This window comes from Mya arenaria, chromosome 4 (genome assembly GCF_026914265.1).
Source record: "Mya arenaria isolate MELC-2E11 chromosome 4, ASM2691426v1".
Lineage (NCBI taxonomy): Eukaryota > Metazoa > Mollusca > Bivalvia > Myida > Myidae > Mya > Mya arenaria.
Genome location: NC_069125.1, coordinates 58,262,507 through 58,284,240, shown reverse-complemented (window position 1 = coordinate 58,284,240; position 21,734 = coordinate 58,262,507). Strand labels below are relative to the sequence as shown.

Here is a 21,734-nt window from a genome sequence, read left to right as displayed (position 1 = left end):
TGAAAGCTAGCTTTACTTTCCGTATTGACTTCCGGTCCGAAACCGAAACGCGATGGAAATTTCAAAAGAAGCGTCTGAGAAGAAAAGAAAAAGAACAATTAAAATTGAGTCCGGGACAAGTGGTGGAGCTGGTGATGCAAAGGCCGAGCCAAAGAAATTAAAGGTTTGATTTAATTCTGTACATGATTTTGAAGTTTTGTAGGCCATTTCGAGTGGGTGGGGTAACGCTGGTAATCTGAATATAGGCTTTCAAGCGGGCCCTTATTTTCCTACTTTTCGCTACTTTTTTTGTTAGGCACCTACTTTTCCCTACTTTTTCTTGAAAAAGCCCTACTATCCCTACTTTTTTTGTAAAAGTAGTTCGAGAAATAATAGAAACTTTTGAAATTAATGCATTTCAATAAGAAGCCTTTTCTAGTATTTTTGTAGGATTAGTTTGATGCAGTAGGTCTCCGGTGCTGCAAGAGGGGTACTATGATGTGAATGAGTGGTGCATGTTGACAAGTCAGGGACACTATTTCCAGGTTCATCTCCTCATCCTGTGGCTGAATCCCTCTTGAAGCACTGAGTTCTAGGCAAAGATTACTGCTTGTACTTTACAATTGATGAATAGGTTTAGTAGTCATTTATTTGCATCCTAAAAGGTAAGTCAAGAGCCCTACTCTCCCTACTTTTTCTCTTGATATCCCTATTTTCTCCTACTTTTTCAAAAAAATACTACTTTTATCCCTACTTTTTTGTTATTGGTCACTTGAAAGCTTACTGAATATGTAGTGAACAGTGTAGGGCCACTTCTACTGGATGAGGAGCCACCTTTTGCCGTGGTGTTCACTGTTGAATGCTTGTGAAATTGCATTTTAATTCTGTATTGCAATATCCATTTTTTTTTTCGATCAGGTGAAAAAATATACCCTTCACTGTTACTTAGTAGTAACTTAGTGTTGCATTTCAGTTAGTCTAATATATTAGACGTGTCATACAGGTTCTTCTTATCCCTATCGTCTTAACCAGTTTGTGCAAAAATAGGGGGGTTTTAAAAAATATTGAAATTGAATTTAGAGAAGTATTTTATGTTTGTAATTGATAATAAAGGTTTATATACATATTTTACCATGTAAGTGCAAACATATTTTGCACAATACAAGCCTTAAATGCATTAAAACACAGGATTTACCTTTCAATAAACAAAACTTGACTGACACAGACAACATTTATGCCAATCGTAACAACTAGGCCATCTCCGGCACGCTTCTAGATAGATGTCATTATTACAATCGTTACAACTTGGCCATCTTCGAGGTATTCCAATTGTTGTAAAACTGTGAACCGCAGCCTTGCAGGTGCCCTTCATGTATATATATATATATATCATTATATCATTATGTTTTGACAATTGGAAATGAAAATAAATACTCAAACTCATAATTATTTGTTGGAATTTTTTTTGTGTGTATCTAATATAAAATAACATTATCTGGTAATATTTCTTGTTTATTTTGGTGATATTTATTGACGCAATATGCTTTAACTCGGAATCCTGATCGGATTAACTACCCACTTTTGGTACAAAACAATTAGTATTTGAAGGATTTTTGTATCAAAAATTGTAAAAAAAATCTGCCAACGTACAATTATTTGGACTCCATTTCAGTGGATAAACCAGAATGAAAACCATAGTTATTTCTGTAAGGATGTTAGAATGTTTAATGTGAATACGTAACTGTCCCCAGATGATATGTTCAAGTATTTTACTCAGTACAGCTGTTAAATTTTCAGGTCTCTTCTCAACCTGATGTCTATCTCCCTTCTAGAAAATCAAGCTAATATTTGCATTTCTCCCGTCAGAAAGTAGCATTTACAGTGTTTTTTTCAAAAATCGTTACTTTGAAATACTTTATTTATGAAAATACTTCATAACACATAAAGAAGAATGCTAATTTTGAACAAAGCATGTGACAACAAAAACAAATATTTGGCAAGCAATTTTGATATCAGAGCACTTTTCCTACCAGATTTGCTTTATAAGTGGAGTGGGGGCCTGGAATTGCCTTAACAGTTAATGGTGGGAGGAGTGTAGTGTGTGCGGATAAGAAACAGCAGTCCGATTAGCTCATTCAGTCTAGGGCTAGCTTGTATTCTGTCAGTCATTGGTTGGTGGCTAAGCTGAACTCACTTTTACCTACAGGAGCACTTTAAAGCACAGTCTCTTCATGTTGATCATATAAGACAATAAATTCAAATATATTTATTTAGATCATCCATGAGAGCCCAGCAGTTGGTGGAGGGAGGGCGCTCTTCTATGCAGAAGAAGAAGAAGTGGAGCAACGGAAGGTCGGGCAGGAAGTAACACTCTTCCACAGCGCTTGTGATGACATCACACGAACTATCAAGGAGATCAAGGCACTAAAAGAGTCATCAGATAAAGATATGGTAAGAATTTAACATTTCAAAGGGTGGAACTGGACGAAATTTATTTTAAGCATGGATTTTATGTAAAAACTAAAGGGCTTAAATTAAGATTTTATGATTTAGACTGAGTATGTACCTTTTCACTCAGAATAACAAATTTCTGACATTAGAATTAAAGACATTTATTGAATTGTTTGAAGACAATACATCTAACAGATGCCGTTTCCTGGAAGTTTAATGTAGGATTTTAAAAAAGTAGAATAGTATTCAAATGCACATGCTTTCGAAATGATTTCTCTTCTTTCCTTTTCTGTTCATTATTGCTATTATTTAAAATTGGGTTTTATTTTATTACAGAAGGTAGAGATTGAAGGCAAAAAGCTGGAAGTCATGTTGCAAGTTGTGATGCTGAAAAAGCTTAACAGACTATCCCATATTCGTTGCAAAAAAGTCAAAGATAAAACAACAGAGGTATTTTATTCCATACATTCTCATTTGCATTCTCTAGGTTAAGAAAAGTGATGGAAAGATCTTCTCGGAAGTGACACAAAATGTCATATATCACACTGGTCACACATATATCAGATTAAGGAGCTCATAATGACATATGATGCACTCAAAAGCGATAATATAATTTTGTACATCATCAAAACAATTTTTTTCATTCTTGGTTTAAAAGTCATGAAATGTTGACATTAAGTATTTGGTCATTTCATAGTTTGATAACCTATGGTTTTTTAATGAAAATATTATATGTGATGGTCGGACAGTTTAGAAGGATGATGTTTTTAAGTTTTGTCACTGTTTTAGGTAAAGAACATGATAGACAAGAGCCAACTACAGCTGCAGAACCTGTTGTATGAGATCCTACATCTGGAGAAAGAGATTGTCAAGTGCCTTGCTTTCAGGTAGTGGAGCTTTCTCCATTGTGCCTGTACAATTTTTTAGTGAAATTGAATTTTTTATAAGTCCGTCTAACACTCTGAAAGGTTGTTCGCATGGCACTTTCATAAATGACCTTTCAAAATGGACGCAAATACTTGTTCTATCATTATCAAGCTTGACCCGTATCAGCTTTTAAAAGGTGTCAGCCTTCATAAGCCATTGAACATGGGTTTTTTAGCCTGGAAGAGTGAAATAAAAAAGAATTGTCATTAATTAAATATATTATGATAGTCTTCAACCCAACCTTAGTTTTTGTCAAAAGTGAATAATAACAGTACATTGTTGGGATTGGTGTCATTTATGAAGCTATTTTGTCATGTTAAAATGAATGTTAATTTCACCACTTTAATGTTTTACATGCCTAAAATTCAGTTCAATGTATGACATTATACTTTCCAGGTCAAAGGATGAAGAGATAGACCTGGTTCCTGAAGAGCAGTTCTATAAGGAGGCCCCTCCAGAAATCTCAAAACCTGTGAGTAGCTTAAATAAATCTATTCTATCAGAAAGGTCCTTCATTATTGAAGTAATTCTTTTACCACAGGCTTCTAGTTGACCTTGAATGTAAACAGTTTGATACTAAAATGTTGACTATTTAGACTTTAAACACATCATAGTTCAAGCAAAGAGAAACTCTTTTAAGAGTATTCTGACATGCAAGTATTTTAGGCCAGTCCAGTTTTCATGTTTAGAATGTGTATTGTAAGTACCATGTGGAGAAGCCTAGTTTGTCCTGGTACTTGAGTTTGTCCTAACACTTGAAATACATGTACATATTGTACTTCAGGAGGAGACAGAGGCCAACCAACACAAACTCACTCTGGCCAGGCTGGACTGGGAGCTGGAACAGAGAAAACAGTATAATCTTTATTTGTTACACTCTCAGATTGGTTATGTTGATCTTTCAAATGGGAATAATAACTACAAGATTTTCGCATTTGCAAAAGATACTAGTCTTGTATGTCTAAGTATTAAGTTAAAAAAAACCTTGCTTATAGTCATTTACCTAGATACCTTTACTTGGTATGTCAATATATGAATATTTATTATGTTACAATTTCTTTTGACTTGTACTTTTCAAACATTTACTAGAGCTGCTAAAGATCTCATAGCTTATCATGCTATGTTGGTATAATTTACTAGATTGAGTGTTTAATTGTCAGAGATGTAAGATATTAGGGCACAGAAGAAACATAATGATTCATATCTGTTGGGCTATAGATGTATTGACAGATAGCTACTTTGCCTGGATAGTTCTGGTGCTGGATGTCTTTTGACTTAGTTTACTATTTAGTTCAAACATCTAATAATCAGTCTCTTTATTTGACCTATTGGTAGTGTTGTTCTGATGATCTATTACAAGCAAAAACTGATTGAAATGGTCAACATCTGTGACTATTGTTAGTGATGTCATTTATTTAAAGTATACATCAAATGGTTATTCTTTGAATAAATCATGAGAAAATGTATAAGTAATTTGTAGTTTTAGAATGATGAAACCAAAATGCAAAGACTGAAGTGTTTGGTCACGCATGGAAATAGTCAATCAGTTTTCAATCTGCTTTGGATAGCAAATTTGGTCTACCAAAGACTCATTTACATATAATAAAATATGTAAAAAAAGTAACATCTAATAACAGTCTCATCAAATGACAATCAGAATTAGCACAAGTCTTCAAGCTCAGCGCAGTAAAATGTTTGATGGGCTTGTTCAACATCTTATTTTTTCTATTTAGTCATATACGAATTTGAGCATTTGATTTGATTCAAATGTCTAATTTTGATGATTGCAATCATCTATTCCCTCAAGTATTAACAAATATATACATGTGTTTGTTACAGTCTATGTGTTGTATTCCAGGCTGGCAGCTCGCCTTCAGGAGGCTGAACAAAAGCGTGAACAGATGGATGCAAACAACCGCACCACACATGAGCAACTTGATAACCTTCAGCCTAAACTCAACTCCATTCTTCAGGTATTCATTTCAAGCTTGTTTTTTAATTATTTTTTGTAAATGCAGTATCATTATAGCCTTGGTGTTGTCTTTGGTATTGTCAGCCTGTATTTCTTTTTTAAACTTTAGCCATGACTGACAAAATATGATTGCCAAGATGACCTAGACGCTCTCGTTTGATTACCATTGTTTTCTATATTTCAGTCTACAAAGCCTGTTCAAGACTACCTGAACATGCCATTCGATGCCGTGCGTGAAGAACACATGATAGCACAGTACTTGCCCCACCCACTTTTTGTCCTGTATATGCAGACGTGTGCATACCGTGATGCAGCTGGTATTTACATTTTTGTTGGCAATGGTGTGCAAGGTATATTTGGTAGTGTAAAAGAAGTAACAGTTCTGTTAAAAAAGTTTGCAGTTACTGTTGAGTTAAATCACCAATTTGGCATGCATAAGAAGGCAGGGTTCGACACTAAAGGGAGTCGGAGAGTCCAAAACTCTTTCATTTTGGTCAAGACACCTAAATTTAGGGCTTGGAAGTCTTTTTGACTCTTGAATGTTATAGTGAATGCTATTTTGCATTTTCCTGTCTTAAAAAGTTAAGTTCTCCTTTCTGTTTGACTATGAATTTATCTTTTATGGCTGGACTCCTAATGAATTGGACTCCTATAATTTGCAAGAATGTATTCCTATGTGCAAAAATAGTAAGTGTCTAACCCTGGTAGGGGTATGGCTTACATTTAAACTAGTTAAACAGTTTACAAGGCATGGTGGTTACAGTTTGTTTGAAAGTTATTGATTGTGGGGATATTGGATTGGAATGATACATGACTGTGTTTTGTTATTTTTTTACACATTGCAACTGTAAATAATTATGAATATTAATGAAAGTGAATGGAAGTTTGATAAATATCTATGAGATTGAAAAGTAAGTAAAATATCCCCACAATCAGCATGCCTACTTCTTCATAAGTTGTTAATGTAATAGCTACCGTATGCCCTCCTGCATGACACACTGCTTATAATACCCCAACCAAAGCATACCATAGTGGGCTTTATAGAATCACCATGGCCCAATTCCCTTTCAAATACCAATATGATATAGGGTCATCAGCCTTCAAAAGTCCACCTTATTACCAATGGCTCATGACATGCTAAATTGTCCATTGGTAGATAGAGCTGCCCCCCCCCCCATTTAAATCAAATTTGGATAAAAATCTAGCAATTAAGTTATATTTACCTTACAGTCATGAAAATTTGTTTTTTGGGTAAACATGCCGGATAAACCACACTATTGCAAATTATATTATATTTAATTATGATGGTCAATCCAAACAGGCTACACATTCAATTTCATGGAATATTTTTTGATTGCGCTGCTTTTAATTAGCCATACAGCACTATGCACATACACCTTTTCATGCCGACTTCAGGGTCTTATATAAGTAGAGTTAACAATCACTATAACAATGACACAGTGCAGCAACCTCTGAGAGTGCCCTTAATAAATGCGATAAGATAACCTTCAGCTTGAGCACAGTTATTCTAACATTTTAAAAATGAATTTAAATTAATGTTAAATAAACCACATGGTACTCTTTAAACAAACAGCCATTTTTGACAATGCATTATTGACTCATTGAAAGAATGTCAAGCATAAAATGTGAATAACTGGTTCTTTATTTTTGTAGTGTAGCTCATAAATGTAGCTTGCACATTTACTAGAATGGTTCACTGACCAAAGTATTGACCACCATAAAATTTCAGGATTTCATAATATTATTAAATTACATTTTGCTTGTTTCTAATGAAATGTTGATGGTATATTGGCAAACAAACACTAGAGTAATATAAATATTTGTATGACTTGTAACAATATCAAATGTTCATACATGTATTTCAGATAAGGGCCTCGATGTAAAGCTTGAGGGAGATGTAGACAAGGCCAAGTCTGTGGCAAGCGCTGGACCAGTCACTATAGGTAGGTTTGAGTGGAGATGTAGACAAGGCCTAGTCTGTGGCATTAGCTGGACCAGACACTATAGGTATGTTTGGGTGGAGATGTAGACAAGGCCAAGTCTGTGGCAGCCGCTGGACCAGTCACTATAGGTAGGTTTAAGTGGAGATGTAGACAAGGCCAAGTCTGTGGCAGCAGCTGGACCAGTCACTATAGGTAGGTTTAAGTGGAGATGTAGACAAGGCCAAGTCTGTGGCAGCCGCTGGACCAGTCACTATAGGTATGTTTGGGTGGAGATGTAGACAAGGCCAAGTCTGTGGCAGCAGCTGGACCAGTCACTATAGGTATGTTTGGGTGGAGATGTAGACAAGGCCAAGTCTGTGGCAGCAGCTGGACCAGTCACTATAGGTAGGTTTAAGTGGAGATGTAGACAAGGCCAAGTCTGTGGCAGCTGCTGGACCAGTCACTATAGGTAGGTTTAAGTGGAGATGTAGACAAGGCCAAGTCTGGGGCAGCCGCTGGACCAGTCACTATAGGTAGGTTTAAGTGGAGATGTAGACAAGGCCTAGTCTGTGGCAGCAGCTGGACCAGTCACTATAGGTAGGTTTAAGTGGAGATGTAGATAAGGCCAAGTCTGTGGCAGCAGCTGGACCAGTCACTATAGGTAGGTTTGGGTGGAGATGTAGACAAGGCCAAGTCTGTGGCAGCTGCTGGACCAGTCACTATAGGTAGGTTTGGGTGGAGATGTAGACAAGGCCTAGTCTGTGGCAGCAGCTGGACCAGTCACTATAGGTAGGTTTAAGTGGAGATGTAGACAAGGCCAAGTCTGTGGCAGCAGCTGGACCAGTCACTATAGGTAGGTTTGGGTGGAGATGTAGACAAGGCCAAGTCTGTGGCAGCAGCTGGACCAGTCACTATAGGTAGGTTTGGGTGGAGATGTAGACAACAAGGCCAAGTCTGTGGCAGCAGCTGGACCAGTCACTATAGGTAGGTTTGGGTGGAGATGTAGACAAGGCCAAGTCTGTGGCAGCAGCTGGACCAGTCACTATAGGTATGTTTGGGTGGAGATGTAGACAAGGCCAAGTCTGTGGCAGCAGCTGGACCAGTCACTATAGGTATGTTTGGGTGGAGATGTAGACAAGGCCAAGTCTGTGGCAGCAGCTGGACCAGTCACTATAGGTATGTTTGGGTGGAGATGTAGACAAGGCCAAGTCTGTGGCATTAGCTGGACCAGACACTATAGGTATGTTTGGGTGGAGATGTAGACAAGGCCAAGTCTGTGGCATTAGCTGGACCAGACACTATAGGTATGTTTGGGTGGAGATGTAGACAAGGCCAAGTCTGTGGCAGCAGCTGGACCAGTCACTATAGGTAGGTTTGGGTGGAGATGTAGACAAGGCCAAGTCTGTGGCAGCTGCTGGACCAGTCACTATAGGTATGTTTGGGTGGAGATGTAGACAAGGCCAAGTCTAGGGCAGCCGCTGGACCAGTCACTATAGGTAGGTTTGGGTGGAGATGTAGACAAGGCCAAGTCTGTGGCAGCAGCTGGACCAGTCACTATAGGTATGTTTGGGTGGAGATGTAGAAAAGGCCTAGTCTGTGGCATAAGCTGGACCAGTCACTATAGGTAGGTTTAAGTGGAGATGTAGACAAGGCCAAGTCTGTGGCAGCTGCTGGACCAGTCACTATAGGTAGGTTTGGGTGGAGATGTAGACAACAAGGCCAAGTCCGTGGCAGCTGCTAGACCAGTCACTATAGGTAGGTTTAAGTGGAGATGTAGACAAGGCCAAGTCTGGGGCAGATGCTGAACCAGTCACTATAGGTAGGTTTAAGTGGAGATGTAGACAAGGCCTAGTCTGTGGCAGCTGCTGGACCAGTCACTATAGGTAGGTTTGGGTGGAGATGTATACAAGGCCAAGTCTGTGGCAGCAGCTGAACCAGTCACTATAGCAGGGCTTTTTCACCTTCTTTGCTAGGGGCCGAAATAAGGCTACTTCACAATTGGGAAAAATGGCATTTTTTCCCAATTTCCAAATATTTTTTCACAAATTCCAGATATTTTCCCCAAAAAGGAAGATCTTACTTCAAAAATATAATCTGCTTGAGCAAATCATTCTTTTTTTATCTTTTAAGTTGACATAAGAAGAAAGCTTTATTATTTAAACGTTATTCACGGACCAATTACTCCATAGAATTATATTGTTATCAATTTCCCATTTTGAGACGTTAACGCATTAAAATTTCCCAATTTGCAGAATTTCACGGTTTAAAATTTCCAAAATGAAAAGCTAGGCCTCTTCACAATTTTTGGTGAAAAAGCCCTGTATAGGTAGGCTTGGGTGGAGGTGTAGACAAGGCCAAGTCTGTGGCAGCAGCTGGACCAGTCACTATAGGTAGGTTTGGGTGGAGATGTAGACAAGGCCAAGACTGTGGCAGCTGCTGGACCAATCACTATAGGTAGGTTTAAGTGGAGATGTAGATAAGGCCAAGTCTGTGGCAGCAGCTGGACCAGTCACTATAGGTAGGTTTAAGTGGAGATGTAGATAAGGCCAAGTCTGTGGCAGCAGCTGGACCAGTCACTATAGGTAGGTTTAAGTGGAGATGTAGACAAGGCCAAGTCTGTGGCAGCAGCTGGACCAGTCACTATAGGTAGGTTTAAGTGGAGATGTAGACAAGGCCAAGTCTGTGGCAGCAGCTGGACCAGTCACTATAGGTAGGTTTGGGTGGAGATGTAGACAAGGCCAAGTCTGTGGCAGCAGCTGGACCAGTCACTATAGGTATGTTTGGGTGGAGATGTAGACAAGGCCAAGTCTGTGGCAGCAGCTGGACCAGTCACTATAGGTAGGTTTAAGTGGAGATGTAGACAAGGCCAAGTCTGTGGCAGCAGCTGGACCAGTCACTATAGGTATGTTTGGGTGGAGATGTAGACAAGGCCAAGTCTGTGGCAGCTGCTGGACCAGTCACTATAGGTAGGTTTGGGTGGAGATGTAGACAACAAGGCCAAGTCTGGGGCAGCAGCTGGACCAGTCACTATAGGTAGGTTTAAGTGGAGATGTAGACAAGGCCAAGTCTGTGGCAGCTGCTGGACCAGTCACTATAGGTAGGTTTAAGTGGAGATGTAGATAAGGCCAAGTCTGTGGCAGCTGCTGGACCAGTCACTATAGGTAGGTTTGGGTGGAGATGTAGACAACAAGGCCAAGTCTGTGGCAGCCGCTGGACCAGTCAGTGACTGTCACTATAGGTACCGTAGGTTTGGGTTAAGTGTTTGATTAAAAAAAACTAAGAATAAGTGTTCACTTATGACTTCTGCCTCTAAGTAGTTTTGAGTTATAGATCTTTACAGTCCTGTGTGTTGTTACTTGCTTTGAGTCATGGTCACATCAATTAGCATTTTCAATCATCATAGACTGTTAACAGACATACATGCACATAATCTTCACACACTTGTTCAGTATACATTGCATTTTACAGTAATAATTGTGTGCTACAACATTGTTTTCAGATGAGGAGAGTGACAGTGAGCAAGAGGAACAAGAAGAGGTGGAGAAGAAAAATAAGGTAAGCCCCAAGGCTTTATTGAACTTGTTAATGTTTCCTACCAATCAGAGCATATAGATGACAGGTATAAAAGGTACTTCACCACAGTAATATTTCTAATTGGTAAATTAATTTTGCTATACTATACACAGTTGTCAAAATTGTCATGAGCCCACAAGCCTTGCACTGGTAACATACTTTTTCAAGCTTGCTCAAATTCAAGATTTTCTATAACAGCTTGTTGAATTTTTTTATGCCAAGCGCAAGTTTAAGAGTTCAGGCTTTTACAGTTAAAAGTCCTATTTTGTTGACTGTTAACATACCACTTCTGAGATTTCTTGTTGAACATTTTTTGGGGTGGTTTCATCAGGCATCTTGATAGTGGTTTTGCTCCTAGGAAAGGTTTCAACCAGAGTACTGCCAGATCCAAAGAAGTTTTGTAATGCCACATGCTACAAAATATAATTTGCCTATTCCTTGAGAGTCTAATTTGACAAACCATCCCAATTGATTGTAGGAGTGTACATTTTATTCCAAGATGCTGTGCACTTTGAATAACACCTTGCATTTCAGAAGCGAAGTCGGAGGAAGACGGCCGATGTTCAGAAGGCAGATAAAAAGTCAAAGGTGTTTGTGCGTCATCCTCTCTCTGTGGTTGTACAGGTTACATGCGAAGGTACATTAAATCCTTATACTATGCGTTTCCTTAAAAACTCATGAATACTTTCATGTAGTGTTGTGCCGATGATCGATTATAATCGGCAATTGATCGGAAAGGCCTACATCGGCGACAATCGATAGTGAAATTTAAAAAATCGATTATAGAAACAAGGGGCGTAACCGCTACAGAATAATATTCTTTTTCTGGTTTATGTAAGTTAATGTTAAAATGTTAAGGTGTTACTATATTAAGTTATCAGGTCATTTATTTATCAAGTCAGTAAGTCACCACAGTACCTGATTACACATTTTCTTTGTAATTCAATTGCTGAAGGATTTGTTCTAAACTTCTTATGTTTGTCGTTTAAACGTGATTTTTAAAACAAGTTACCGTTTACTTCTTACCATGTAAGAATTTAGAATTCTCAGTTTGCTGAAAAAAATGTTCTTGTAAAACATTTGACATATTGAATATTCAACTGCTTGGTGTACTTCTTACTTACTGATTATTAAAAAAAAAGATCTTTCTTTGTGTTTATTTTACACATGTATACAATACTGAATGGATGACAAAACAAAGAGCCTGTGGTCTCATGTTTTGTAATAGGTACTGGTTAACACTAAAAGATAGTTGGGTTCTAAAAGATAGTTGCGTTCTGAATAAAAAATGATATTTTTACAAAGAAATGTATAAACAATATTGTAAGGAAACATTGGTGCTCAAAACTGGTGCATGTACTGTATCTGTATGTCTTAAATATGATGACCAACGATGATTAAATAATTTATAAATCTATTAATAATCGATCATTGATCGGTTTCATAAACCGATTATGGATAGTCATTTTTCTGTCCGATTCCCAACACTGCTTTCATGTTTAGCTTGTCTGGGTTTTTAAAAAAAAAAAAGCAGTATTGTCATAGCGTTGGTGTCAATGTTGGCATCATTGTTCAATAACTTTGGTCATAACTGGAAAACCATTGATATATTCAAATGCAACTTGTGATACCAATTGTGAGAGACGATATGCACATGTCTAGCAAGGCCAACAACACAGATTTTAATTACAGGCAAATAATACCCCTTTTATGGCTGATATTAAAAAACTACAAACAAGCGTCAGCATTCCATTTGCACTCTTGTTATAACATAGCAACTACCAGTAGTCTTTGAATAACCTATTGATGAATATCGGTATATGAAATTAAGGCTGGATTTTTTTTAATTTGCACCTAAGTAATTATGCCTAATTGATGAATGTTTGTGGATGCCCAATGTTTATCACCTACTGTAATAGTTTGTCTGTGTGTCTGACTGGCTGGCATTATTACGGTCATTGCTCGTATTTACTTGACAATTTGGTTTTTAATTTAAGGAATGAATTGCTGGATTTATGACACTATCGGGGTATGAACGCAATTGCGTTTATATGCTTGATAATGACATCAATAGTTCATAATTTCATTCAAGAATTGTCAAAAAAATACTTCATTTCATTTAAGAAAACCTTTCAGTAATCCTTTCTTACCCATTATGAAAATAGACCCAACTGTTACCGGAATTATTTTATCAAATGACATCACAATAACCCGGAAAAGATCAACCATTTGAAATCACTTAAGCGTAAAAATGAAACACTTATGGCAATAATACATTTAACATATCATAATTTAACACTTTTTAGCTCAACTATTCGAAGAATAGGTGGGCTATACTACTCGCCCCAGCGTCGGCGTCGGGTTAAAGTTTTAGGGCAAGTTGGGATTTTCACTTATAAGTCAAATACCCTACATTCAATTGACTTAATACTTCACACAGTTGTTCAGGGCCATCACATGATGAGGTTAGATAACTTCATATTATTCTTTACACAGATTATGGCCCCTGATTGACTATGGAACTTGGGTCAAAGTTTTAGGGCAAGTTGGAATATTTATTAATAACTTCTATATCCTTTGTTCAATTAACTTAATACTTCACACAGTTGTTCAGGACCATCCCACAATGAGGTTACATAACTCCATATTATCCTAAATACAAGTTATGGCCCCTGATTGACTTAGGTTAAAGTTTGAGGGCCGGTTAAAGTTTTAGGGCAAGTTGGGATTTTCACTTAAAACTCCAATACCATTCATTCAATTGACTTAATACTTCACACAATTGTTCAGGACCATCACCCAATGAGGTTACATAACTCCATACCCTTAATACAAGTTATGGCCCCTGATTAACTTAGGTTAAAGTTTTAGGCAAGTAAAAGTTAAGGGCAAGTTGGGATTTTAATAAAAAAAACTTCTATACTGCTCATTAAATGCACTTAATAAAATTCAAAATTATATACGACCATCTAACAACAAGAAACATAACTCCGTTTTAAGCCTAAATACAAGTTATGGCCCTTGAATTTTTTATTTTTTTATTTTTTTTAATTTCCTATAAAAGTCATATTTGTATATTCTTAACCACATTTTCATAATGGGAAATCAAGTTATTTGAATGACTTGCGTCATTGTTTGGGCGGGCTGGTGGGAGGGCAGCATCAATGTCACCTTATGTATCAAATAATTTTAGTTAGGTTTGACATAAAGAGACCAAACTTGGTATTATTACATCGTTATTGTATTCTAAGTCAAAGCGGCGTAGTCGAGCGCGCTGTCTTACGACGGCTCTTGTTAAATGTTGTTTTATATTTTATGGGACCAGCTGACACAATACAAAAAATAACAAGATCAACAATTTCCATGTATATTGTTATGCAATGAATTCCGATCCAAACATATCCGAAGATGTTGCGTTCATCAGATGATAACCGCAATTACCAAAGGCAGTTCATTTAAGGAATGGAAGTTGAGGTGTCAATATTTACATGTATGTTTATCGCTATGCACAGATGAAAGCAGCCTTGAACTGACCTTCAACTTCTTGACCTATCTCAAAGTCATCACAGTCATGGTTAAGGTCATCACCCCTAGCAGACTCAACACTAACTGCATCTCAGGAAGGTATGCATGTTTTCTTCAAAAATTGTATGTTGAAGAGTTATGATTAAGTAACTTAATCAATCAAGAATGTCATCTTTTGAGCCCGTCTATTCGAAGAATAAGGAGGTTTTACTACTCGACCTGGCGTTCCAGACTGGTTAAAGTTTTAGGGAAAGTTGCATTTTCACTTATAACTCCAATACCCTTCATTCAATTCATCTAATACTTCACTCAGTTTTTCAGGACCATCACACAATATGGTTGCTTAACTCCATATTATCCTAAATACAAATTATGGACCCTGATTGACCAAGGAACTTAGGTTAAAGTTTTAGGGCACATTGTGTCAGGTTCAACTTTTAGGGCAAGTCGAGATGTTTCTTAATAACTTCAATTTCCTATATTGAATTAACTTAATACTTCACACAATTATTGATGACCATCTTATAATTAGGTTACCTAACTCCATATTAACTCTAAAATACAAATCCTACGACAGCTCTTGTTTTATTCGATTATTCTGTAAACTGGTGACCTTGAACTTTTCTTCTCATCAGGATAACTTTCGATCAGAGCTGAAAAGTTTAATTTTTTAAAATTATGACCTCAAATGGAATAAATTTTGATTGGTAATCAAATGTGGCAAATATTTATATCTTCACATGTAGTTCACAATTTTGTGTGCTTGTTTCAGTGACCTTCTGGCCTCAGAGGAAGTGCTATGTGACCTTTACCCTGGAGATAGTGGCTTCATATCACCTAACCATAGCAACCAGTTTGATCTCAACAGATTTGGGTGTGTTTCTGTTAGCTTGGCTGTTAATGTTTTCTTTAAAATATGGTATTTCATAACCTTAATGGCCTTGTGCAAAAAATACAACATTGGCCATAACTGAAGAATTGCTCAAGATAATTGCTTGAAACTGAGTATACATGTTGTCAGTGACAATATGCACATACTTATCTTACTATATAGTGTAGCAAGGCATATATGTGTGGCTTGAGTCATTGTCAAGCAATGCCAGCCTTGACCAGTAGCGAATTACTGATAAAGTGATGGTATCTGCTTGAGGTGCTTTTGTTTTTGCTGTCTTGCAAATTTCTAAAATAATACTACAGTAACTATTGGGATCTAGTTCTTACGGATGCAATCTAAATTTGAGAATCTTTGTAGAAAATAATAGTTGTAAATATTTGCTCACAATAAATGAAATACACCCATACCTTTGATATAATTTTCATTAGCTATTAGCATCTACATACCGTAGTAACAAATAAAAATATCAGGTTGAAGGAGTTCGGAGATTTTTTTAATCTGTTTGGGAACCTGTACATGTGGGTTTACTAGATGGGCAGGCTATAGTTTTTGTCTGGTGTGCCCGGTGCACCACAGAGTACAGTGGCCAGACACACTTGCCTTTCATCATGGGCTACACTGATTTTTAAAAAATAATTTAGGTTGAAAGAGTTCCGGGATTATGTGGGCCAATTTGGTCACCCATACCTATGGGCTCAGAAGATGGGTGGGCTCCAGTTCCTGTCTGGTGAGCCTGGGGCTCCCCAGAGCACAGTGGCTAGACACTCTCTACCGTCCACAGTATCGAGGTTGAGACGGAGGTTGCAGTCCAGGCTGGAACTGCTTACACAGCTTGCTGCATTAGGTGGGTATTTTGGCATTAACAGGATTGTTGGCTTTTTATTTTACCAACAAGTGTTGATAAAATTGGTTTCCTTGTAGATATACTCATGATTTATGAAGTAGCTATAACTGTGTTACTTCCTATTTCATAAAGCATATTCATTGTGTATGAAATAATCATTTTGAAGAGTAATTATCTAGTTTTTTAGAAATTGAACAACTAGTATTTAAAGTGAATTTTCATGAATATTCATTGTTATTTTTTGACTGATGTAAGAAAACTAGTAAGAAAATTATATTTGCCAAATACAGAGCGAGGAACAGTTCCAGTAAGCAGCAAATACCAAAGTTTGTTCCCAGTGAAGTTGTCAAGCAGCCTGAAGTCATGGGCTCGATCAACATATCCCGACTTCTTAGAGTGCCCATACACCCAGCGGGCAATAGAAGCCCGGACAGCTGGGGAGGGAGACCTTTATTTCCGGGCTGTCATAGAGCGGGGCTCAGGTAGGGGCACTGACACGGTTGGGTGTGAGCATCTAGATTAAACTGAAGTTAGGGTTTAATATATGTAGCCTGACTTCTAAGAGGCCTGGACTGCCAAGGAAGAAGACCTTTACCTTCGTTGGTAGGGCTCGGTTAGGAGAACTGATTTTATGGTGTGGCGTTTTAGCATGTAGATTCAACTCAAGTGGCTAACTTGATCAATGTACCTTACTTATCTAGAGTTTTGCCTATACACTCATTGGGCGATAGAAGCCCAGACTGCCTTAGAGTTTGACTTTGACCTCAAGGTGGTAATAGAGTGGAAATTAGGCAGTGATACTGACATAGTTGTGTGTACATGTACATCAAATTTATGTATTGTTCCTAGTCCTCGTTCCCAGACTTTGTTGTGAGTCAATACACCCAGCAGTAAAAAGAGGCCTGGTTGGGGTGTAAGTATGTTGATTATAAGTATCTAACATGTGTTTCCAGTACGGATAGAAAAATCCGACCCAAGGGCACGTGCGTAAGCTGGTAACAAGGTTTGCCGAGCCACGCAGCGTGCCCGAGGGTCAGATTTTTTTTCAGACTTAAGTACATTTCACCAAAAAGCGCGTGCGACGTTGTGGACTGATTTCATAAAGCACAGTAATTTTAAATCACTATCAACGTCAAATAGTTCCTTTAAAAATGGCGCTTTTACGATTATTTATTTTCAATTTTAATTAAAAGTATCCTATACTTATATTTTTGATTCCGCTTTATTGAAATTGCATAATAAACTTTTCATTAACCATACAATAAAAGAAAAATGAAGTGACGCGGTGTTGCGTTAAGATGAGTTTTTCCAGCACCGGTCACATGACCGGAAACACACGTCCGGTATGCAAGAATAAACTCTATCAAGCCCTGTGCTTCATGCACATACACAGACTTCTTTGAGAACCCAGAGGTTGTAAAAACAGTTGTATTTGACCATGTAAAAGGAATTTTTTTTTTTTTTAAAGATAATAAAGTTGTTTTATTTTCATTCTGATGTCTGGTTTTGTGTATGCATGTTTTTCTGTATATTTAAGCCAATCTGACAGCACAGATTGTGGTTGGACCAGATTACCCCATTGAAGCACCTCTGTTCTGTGTGAATATTTCCTGGGGATCCAACAGGACTGCATTGAATGATATCCATGTGCAGGTATGTCATGCTGGCCTTAGGAGCTGTTTTGGTGTTGATAAAAGTTTGTCAGTTACTTTTAACACAGATGGAATATCAATTTCTTACTTTGCACAATAAATTTGGTTAATTATATTGGTACTTGTATCTTAAATACAATTATCATTTTAATGAAACTACAGTTTTTAGCTCGACTATTCGAAGAATAAGAAGAGCTATACTACTCACCCAAGCGTCGGCGTCGGCGTCACCCCTTGGTTAAGGTTTTGCGTGCAAGCACACATAAGTTAATATCTCAGCAACTACTTTAGGTATTGCATTGAGACTTGATACAATGGTACTCAACCATCCAACCTACTTAATTAACCAAGTAAGATAACTATAGTTTGCATTTAATGCAAATAATATTAGTATCTATCATGTGTTTCCGGTACAGATAGAAAAATCCGACCCGAGGGCACGTGCGCAAGTCGGTAACGAGGCTTGCCGATGTTACAGGCCACGCAGCGTGCTCGAGGGTCGGATATCTTGATCCTGACCGGAAATACATGATTGATATGTTTTCTTGCATATCAAAATTTATCAATTTGTGGAAAAAATGACGTAGAAAACGAACTTTTGTACAATTACACCAAAAAGCGCGTGCGACGTTGTTAACTGACGTCATAAAGCGCAGTCATTTTAAATAACTAAAAATAGCGTTTTTTACGATTATTTATTTTCAATTTTAATTAAAAGTCTTGCTAACATATATATTTTATTGCGCTTTATTGAAATGGCATAATATATTTTTCATAAACCATACAATTAATGAAATAAGAAGTGGCGCGTTGTTGCGCGTGACTCATCTTACATGGGGTATGTAAGATGGGTTTTTTCCAGCACTGGTCACATGGCCGGAAACACACGTCCGTTATGCAAGAATAGGCCTTTATTATTTGACTTAGAAATTCTGGTTAAGGTTTTGCGTGCAAGCACACATATTATACTAGCAATTATTTGTTTAGTTTTGGACTCGCGTTCTGGGAAAAAGTGTGAAATTATGACCTTGAGGGAGCCATTAGGTTTTGTGCATGATTTGTGTACTTGGGAACGACTATATTGCTTGACTCATCGACATATTAAGGTTTCGATGCAGCGTTGGTATATTTTATATAAAAATAGAAAGAAAAATGTTCAGGACCAAGCTCCGACCTCCAAGGACCGCCGGTTCTCAGACGAGCGCTTGTTCGAACTACCACAGTTTTTCTGTATATGACCATTACAAGGAAGTCGTGCATGCCGAGTCACCTGACCAGCTGTGGACCAATCTCTATAAAATCTTATTATGTGATAAGCTGTTAACCAATTAGCTGTGTACTTTTTTTTACAGGAACTTAAAGTAGATGTAAACATCCACTATGAAAAAAATTGGGCATGCCTGGTAATGTGACCAGTTGTTTACCAATTGGCTGAATTTTCTGGTGGTCATATTACCAGGTGTTGACCAATCAGCTGAAGTTTCTGGTGGTCATATTACAAGGTGTTGACCAATCAGCTGTGTACATTGCATACTATTTTTCCAGGAACTTGAAGAAGAAGTGAATGTCCAATACGAGGAGCTTGTGCATGCTGGGTCACGTGACCAGTTGTTGACCAATCAGCTGCAGCGTCTGGTCATGTGTCTGGATGTCTACCTTGAAACAGAATCTCTCACGGCTAGCCAGGAGGGGCCAGTAGAGATTGCCAAGGAGAAAGTGTTCACAAGGACAGCAAGGTAAGGGAGGATGTGTGTTTCTAAAATTTATGGGTGCTACCTTAAATAATTATACATGTAGTGGAGATGTCTGTTGGTATTTCTTAAATTTGTACAATTCATCAGTGGTTTGTTTTTCTTCTGGTATGCTCAATCCTGTATTGTTTTTAGATATGTTTCAAACTTATCTTTGTTTCTTGTTGTCTGGTGTCCATTGTGAGAATTTGGGAATAAATTGCACCTGTATTAATTCTATTTTAGGGGTCGCCAAAGGACCAAGCCCTATAAATACTCCTCTGATACTGGCATCTTCACACACAGATGAAGTCTTCCTCAGAATGCATTCTTTAAATACATTAGTGTATCATATCTACACATTCATGTTTTGTTTTGTACTAATTGATTGAATGGACTTGAATAGAGAGGATTAAAAAATGAACTTGACAAGAGTTGTGTTCGCTGAGAATAGACCTTGTGTGTATTAAATGATTTAGACCAATACCTGTGCTTAAAATTGCAGATTTTGTGACAGTTATATTCATATTGGATATTTTACCTCAACTTTGACCTTGAAGATACAGAGTTATGGAAAGACACACTGTTGAATGGAGGTTTATTTTGTAAGGACATATGTAAACTAGACAAACAGCAATGCTGTGAAACCTGTTTATTTTGTGTAATACCGAAAGTGGCACCGATATGTTTTGGGTATCAACTACTAGCAGTGACCATTGCCTTGTTCTTATTAACAAAAAATATCATCTATATTTGTCTTCTGTATACCAAGTGTAATTACTGCACATCATTTTTTGTTTTCCAATTTTCTGTAACCTTGACCCTACATCCAATTCCAAGATACAGTTTCAGTTTTCAAAATAACCATTATACTCAATTTCTTCCACACATGTTATTCGCCAAAACCTTTTCTTTACCAAGCAATGATATATTGCAAACTAAAAGTATTGAACAGTTTCAACAATGACCTTGACCCTTCTGACCCCAAAAGCAATCACAAGGATGTCTTCCTTTACAAACTCTTACATCAATATTTATTTTAAATATTGAAATTAATGAGCAGTAACCAGCAATTCCAATATTCTCGTAAGATTGCTTAATGTCAAGTTTCAACACTGCTTATGCACCAGTTAATTGTACCCCCCCCCCCCCCCCCCCCCCAGGTTCGGGGGTTAAGGGGGAAAATGGGCCGTGTTTTTACCTTCCAGGTGGCACCTCAGTGCCGAGTGAATGCGATGGTTGTTTTCGCGCCGAAAATAGCGGGGAATAGGCCTTACCTAGGATGCCCCCGAGGCGCGGGGATTTTATCAGCAGTTTATCCCCGCATGGCTGGGATTGGCTGGACAGAAAGTCAAATTCCCCAGACCTGGGTTCTGTGGTTACAATTAACGGGTGCATTACTAACGTTATTAAATGAAAACCAGTTCCAGTAAATGTAACTGCACCCACAAAACCGAAATTGATATTATACGCGAGCACTTCACGAGGGTGGTGGGTGAAGGAACTGTTTTATACCATATTTTCAAGGATAATGTTTAATAACTAGCTTGTGAATAAGTGTACATCGTTGGTATTTAACCGCACAGTGGTTAAAGCACGGTTAAGCTCCGCCTATCTCATTAATAGTTCCAATATGGGAGTTAAAGTAGATACGAAAACTAAGAAAACACTCCAAAACGAACTATATTAAATAACAGCGACCATCACCTCAGCAATCACAAGCTACGGTCTTGCATAAGCTACTTACACACCAAGTTCAAATCAATATACATGTAGTTCCTACATCATTTATAAATATCTAAAGCGATTTTACCAAAAACATTTTTCTAGTAAATGCGACTTTGACCTTAAACAAATGGCTCTTAAGTAATTCAGACCAAGGTACGTTTTAAAACAGGATACCTAAACAACACTAAATTCAATTCTATAAGAGTGTTATTCTCTTAGCGACATGGACTTTGATTTCACTGATCCCAAAAAACGTCTTCACATTAGCTGGCTAGATTCCAAATTGTAGCGTTAAGTTATTCCGAACTCAATACATTGAGCGGAAACAATGTTCCTATATTTAGCGATCCACCAACTCGAAAAGCAACACCAAGCTTACTATAAAACAATCTCATTAAAATCATATCGTGACGTTCACTTCATTTGTTTAACCCATAGCGCAAAGCCGTGAAGTGTTTAGTGGCGATCTGATTTTAATGAGATTGTCAATACACATAAGCTTCCTATACAGCAAT

At 37.7% G+C, this 21,734-nt stretch overlaps 1 protein-coding gene across 1 annotated transcript; it reads left to right on the top strand.

Annotated features, from left to right (window-relative positions):
* The first annotated feature begins 4 nt into the window (after positions 1-4).
* Positions 5-20,254, top strand: LOC128231946 (THO complex subunit 5 homolog). The gene is made up of 18 exons (XM_052945231.1): positions 5-163; positions 2,254-2,430; positions 2,767-2,880; positions 3,220-3,317; positions 3,754-3,829; positions 4,142-4,212; positions 5,216-5,330; positions 5,514-5,646; positions 7,216-7,293; positions 10,772-10,827; positions 11,380-11,482; positions 14,358-14,469; positions 15,143-15,244; positions 15,907-16,109; positions 16,400-16,591; positions 17,647-17,762; positions 19,307-19,497; positions 19,738-20,254. The coding sequence occupies exons 1-18, from the start codon at positions 53-55 to the stop codon at positions 19,799-19,801; spliced, it is 2,112 nt and encodes a 703-aa protein (XP_052801191.1). The 5' UTR covers positions 5-52; the 3' UTR covers positions 19,802-20,254.
* The last annotated feature ends 1,480 nt before the right edge of the window (positions 20,255-21,734 follow it).

Coding starts and splice junctions, on each gene's coding strand:
- LOC128231946 (XM_052945231.1), top strand. CDS start 53: ATGGAAATTTCAAAAGAAGCGTCTGAGAAGAAAAGAAAAAGAACAATT. Junction 10,828..11,379: donor AGGTGGAGAAGAAAAATAAG/GTAAGCCCCAAG, acceptor CTTGCATTTCAG/AAGCGAAGTCGGAGGAAGAC. Junction 16,110..16,399: donor TACACAGCTTGCTGCATTAG/GTGGGTATTTTG, acceptor TGCCAAATACAG/AGCGAGGAACAGTTCCAGTA.